The sequence below is a fragment of the Myotis brandtii genome, unplaced genomic scaffold (assembly GCF_000412655.1).
Source record: "Myotis brandtii unplaced genomic scaffold, ASM41265v1 scaffold314, whole genome shotgun sequence".
NCBI lineage: Eukaryota > Metazoa > Chordata > Mammalia > Chiroptera > Vespertilionidae > Myotis > Myotis brandtii.
The window spans coordinates 3528116-3532613 of NW_005362033.1; the positions used below are offsets into that span (position 1 = coordinate 3528116).

Genomic DNA, 4498 nt, shown 5'->3' on the forward strand with positions numbered 1-4498 from the left:
GTCGCCGAAGGCCGGGGCCCCTGGACCTGGGCTCGCCGTTGGGAGTGAGCCAACCAGAGAGAACTGGGTAAGCGGGGCCCTGCACCCAGGGGCGCTGACACGTGGGTGGCGTGTAATGGGCGCATGGAAACTTGGTCGACTGTCCTGATGATACTGATCCTAGGAAGTGCCGTCAGATGCGATAACTGACGATTTCACACGATCTGACCGCAGTCGCTGAGACCTCGGCAGTTTGGTCGCAGTTAACGAGCAGAATCCGCCCTAAATGCATGTCCTTTCTTTTCCGACAGCGGACCCGCCGAAGAAGGCCGAGGTCGGAGCGGCGCCGCGCCCTGCGGTAAGGCCCAGGCTACCGGGGTTTAGTATGGAACGTGGGTGTCTTGTTTCCTTAAATGCCCTGATGTTGCCTGACGTTGTACAGTTGTAGTTTTACGTGTTTATGATGCACTACCTCATTGTATAATTGCAGTGGCTAGGAGATCGTTGCCCCTAACGGTTACATAGGGCCTAACCGGAACTAAAATCGTAGCTGTACGCATAGACAAACTCCATTAAAATGTCTCCTGGCTTAGTCAACGTTAGTTAATCCAGGTGGTGCCTGGAGTAGTACTGGGAATGGTGAGCTTGACTGCTCTGATGAAATCACCCATAGGAAGTGCTGTCAGAAGCGATAACTGACGATAATTCCTGGCTGACTGCAGTCAACAAGGGCTCAGGGCTCAGGCGGCTGGTGCCCAGGGGTAAGTTGGTCTGCGCTGTGACCCTTACTTTCTACATTCACCCAGGTTGCAAATGAATGAACTGGCAAGAGCCGAGGACTGCAGTGAGGAGCATTGGCCTGCCACGAGGTAAGCTGTGGTCTGGATAGGTGAGTGGGTGAGTAGGCTTAGCTGGCAGTTGAGTCAGGTGAAGTCGTACTAGGTCAGATATTTGCAGTGGAGCAGAGTGCAGAGCATACCCTGGAGCTCTTTTTTCACTTTATGGATGTATAATCCTGAGAAAATTGCCTTCCTGCTCTAACATGTGATTTTCTTCATTCTAAAAGATGATAAGCCTTAGGTTTGTAATGTTTAAAATACTGAGTAAAGTTTGTAGTTGAGACTTGTGATCAGAACTGCATCTGCTGACTGGGTGTGGCGTTCGTTCCCCCAGGCTCCGAGTGTGACCTGTGCAGGCCAAAGCTGGTGATGGTGGCAGTGGCAGCAGCTTACCCTGGGGACAGGTAAGATTCCATCTGGACAATGATTGCCCCCATGGTCAATGAATGAGCAGCTAGTTTTGTTTGCATAAACTTGCAGAAAAGGATATCAAATGATGAAATCACCCAAAATAGCTGGAATTACCGGCAGATTGTGTGGTGGTGAACTTACGGTTTTCTGAAGATATCCTATGCTGTGCATGACTGCTGTTTGGAGTAGGAAGTGTGATTGATACTTAGTTCCTTGCAGGCTGTTTTTTCCAACGGATGGTCCGCCATGCTGCAGCAGGGGCAGAACTTGAAGTTCCAAGGACCAGTAGTCACAATGAATTTGGACTCCAGATGGAAACCTAGGCTTCAACATTTGGTGTAGAAAGTCTCACCTTGCCCCACTGGTTTGACGCAGTGGATAGAGCATCGGCCTGCGGACTGAAGGGTCCCAGGTACAATTCCAGTCAAGGGCATATATGCCCAGGCTGCAGGTTTGAATCCCCAGTGGGGGGTGTGCAGGAGGCAGCCGATCTATGATTCTCATCAGTGTTTCTCTCTCCCTTCCTCTCTGAAATCAATAAAAAATATGTTTAAAAAAAAGAAAGTCTCACTTTGTGCTAAGTATCAGAGGCCAGTCTTACCAATGAGGGCCAAGAAATAGATTTTGACCACCTTTTTGTAGGATAAGCACTTTGGTGTCATTACATTCATGAGTTTTCTAGTATTGTCCCTCGCTCAAAAAGAGCTTATGTACATTTTAGTATTTGTTATATTAGGCAAGGGTCCAAGTTCTGAAGTGTCCTCCTGAAATTAATATCCATGCAATTATCATAAACAATAAAGGATGGTCTTTGGTATTGGTTCTTAAAATGTGTATTTGAAGAAAGTTAAACTTGGTCACTGCTGGGAAATATTCGCAGTCCAGGTACTCAACTTCCCTGTGGTCTAAGCTGTTCTCATTTGCCTTGGAGGCTAAAAGTCCCAGAGCATCTAAGCATCCATACACTTATTCCAGTCCCTAGTTCCTGCCTGGCCCTCCTAGTAACTCCTAAAGTGCTGCGCTGTGCCTGCCCCCATCTTGCCTTCCTGAGTTGGAATTTTGCCTGCTAGCCTGTGGGGCTGCACTTGCTAGTCCTCTGATGGCCTGAGGTAATCATCAGGCACCTGAAATGACTTTCTCTGGCTCAAGATTGGTTGCCAGGATTTGCTGTTTATATTTAAAAAGGATTTTCAAAAGCTTGGTGGGCCTTGGTTAAGGGTGGATGGAAACTTGCTTTGGGGAACCTTGTTTTCTCTATCAAGGCTGTCTTTGGAGGGACCAGATCTGCGTTCCTGTCCTGGGTGTTTGAAAAGAGCCTTCCATGATAGCTTTTGGGAATGTGCTGAGTTAAGGACTATATTCAGAGACAGTACTGGAAAAGGGTCCTTACTGGCAACACTGGAACAACCCATGGTAAAGTCTGTCTGTGGGGGTGTGTGTGGGGTTTCTCAGTGGGCTCTTCCATCTGCTCCCAATACCTTAGGATGTTCTACATTGAAGGCTGGTGGCTGGTTCCATGGCCAGGCCTCTGGAATTATGGGGTTAAGGGCTGAGACTGGAAGTCGGTTACAAGGAGCCCAGGGGTTCACAAGGAGGAGGTAGGCAGCCTGCAGTCCCAAGGGCGACTGCTCCTGGAATCTGGCAGCCAGGAGCCCAGGCTCCCTACCCCGAGGGCCACTCCGGAGATGGGGTACCAAGGTGCCAACCTGCCTTGAGCACATTTAGCATCTGGCTGGAGTGTGCTGCCCTGAACAGGACAACTGTGAAGTAAAATTAGAAAGTCCCGGGTTGGATGTAGGCCCCAACTACACTCACAGCTCACGCTTCCAGCACCCCAGCCTGTAAGTGGGGATGCCGAGGGCTGACTCTTGAGCCAGGGATGGCTTCTCAGGAGCCAAACAAAGAGAACGGAGATGGACGAGGGGTACGATGGACCCGTGAGAAGTGTTCACTTTTCCCAGATTCTGTGATCTGGCTTCCCATGGGGGGCTGCTCGGGTAGTGACTCTGCCTCAGCCATCATACCCCACAAGGACTACCTGGTGAGGCCCCCACTTCCATGTCACGTCTGAGCTGGACCTGCAGTTTCCCTGCCCTCGAGGTCTTTGGGGGGGACCACACAGTCCCCTACAGGGTCCTCCTGGTCCACTGCTCCATCCCAAGCCTCCTCTACACAGCCTGGGCTCTCGCCCAGCTCCAAGATGGTGGGGAGGTGGCCCTGCTTCGGGGAGCGCTTGCGCAGGCTGAGCAGGAAGGGCTGGGGCAAGGAGAAGATGTCCACGTTGTTGCCCAGATCAATCCACGTGACATTGGGAAACTTGCTGGGGTCCTTAAGGGTGTCGGTGAGGTCACGCAGCAGCGCTCGGGTCAGCCGGTTGCCGTTGAGGGCCAGCGTGGTGAGGCGGGGCAGCGTGCTGAGTGCCGGCAACAGCTGGAGGACCATGTCATCCGTGAGGCCCGTGAAGCCCAGCTCCACACTGTCCACCTGCTCCCCACAGCGCTGCAGGTAGCTGCTCACCCGCTCCAGGTCACGCGAGGTCAGCGGGATGCCCGACAGGTCTACCGTGTTGTCCAGAGGGCTTCCAGCCAGGACAGCCTTGAGGCTGAAGGGGAGAAGGGACAAGCAGGGTTCAGGTAATGGGGCCGGGCTCTCTCCCAGGGCAGCAGTGACGGCACCACAGAGCCAGCCTCTGCTCCAGGGATGGGAGGGAACAGACCCTAGTCCCCCGGCACTCCCCCACATCTCGGCCTGGCTGGGCCCCGCTGGCCAGAGCCGAGGGACCACAAGGGAAAGCCCAGTGCTTCTGCAGTGACTAAGGGTACACTCCAGCCACAGTGCCTGGGTTTGCATCTTAACTCCTTCCTACTCAGTGTGACCTTTACTTATTAGGTCCTTAACCTTTCTGCTCCTCAGTTATTTTCTGGAAAAAATGGAGCTAGTTGAATGCTACAGGGTTGTTACGTGAAGATAATAAATGCAAAGCATTTAAAACAGGGCCTTGTTTGGGTGATGAATAAATAGTTGCTGCTGACATTATTCATCACCTGAGCACTTCCTGTGTTAAGGCCGTCTTCCCCACCAGATGGGGATCCTTAGGGAGATCCCCGCAAGACAGCAGACAGGGGCTGCCAGCCCGGTGGGAGCTGCTGACCCTGGTGGCCGAGTGCTCTCCACTCCCTGCCTTCTGCCATTGCTCTTTCTTCCCCTGCTCCTTGCTCTGGCCACAGCTCCCCATTTCCAGGTGTCTCAGGAGAGTGTGTGTGTGTGGT

General features: G+C 52.4%; 1 protein-coding gene and 1 long non-coding RNA gene across 2 annotated transcripts in view; one reads left to right on the forward strand and one right to left on the reverse strand.

Annotated features, from left to right (window-relative positions):
- On the forward strand, nt 1-1677 carry LOC106726772. The gene is made up of 5 exons (XR_001362874.1): nt 1-67; nt 291-337; nt 786-848; nt 1153-1222; nt 1449-1677. It is a non-coding gene; the product is annotated as an uncharacterized LOC106726772 (long non-coding RNA).
- Nucleotides 1678-2044: 367 nt separating this feature from the next.
- The window catches only part of LRRC75A (leucine rich repeat containing 75A), a 17461-nt gene continuing 15007 nt past the window's right edge, over nt 2045-4498 (reverse strand). Inside the window, exon 5 of the mRNA XM_014542814.1 lies at nt 2045-3831. Coding sequence (XP_014398300.1) covers nt 3291-3831 — 541 coding nt within the window. The 3' untranslated portion in view covers nt 2045-3290. The remainder of the gene's footprint in view (nt 3832-4498) is intronic.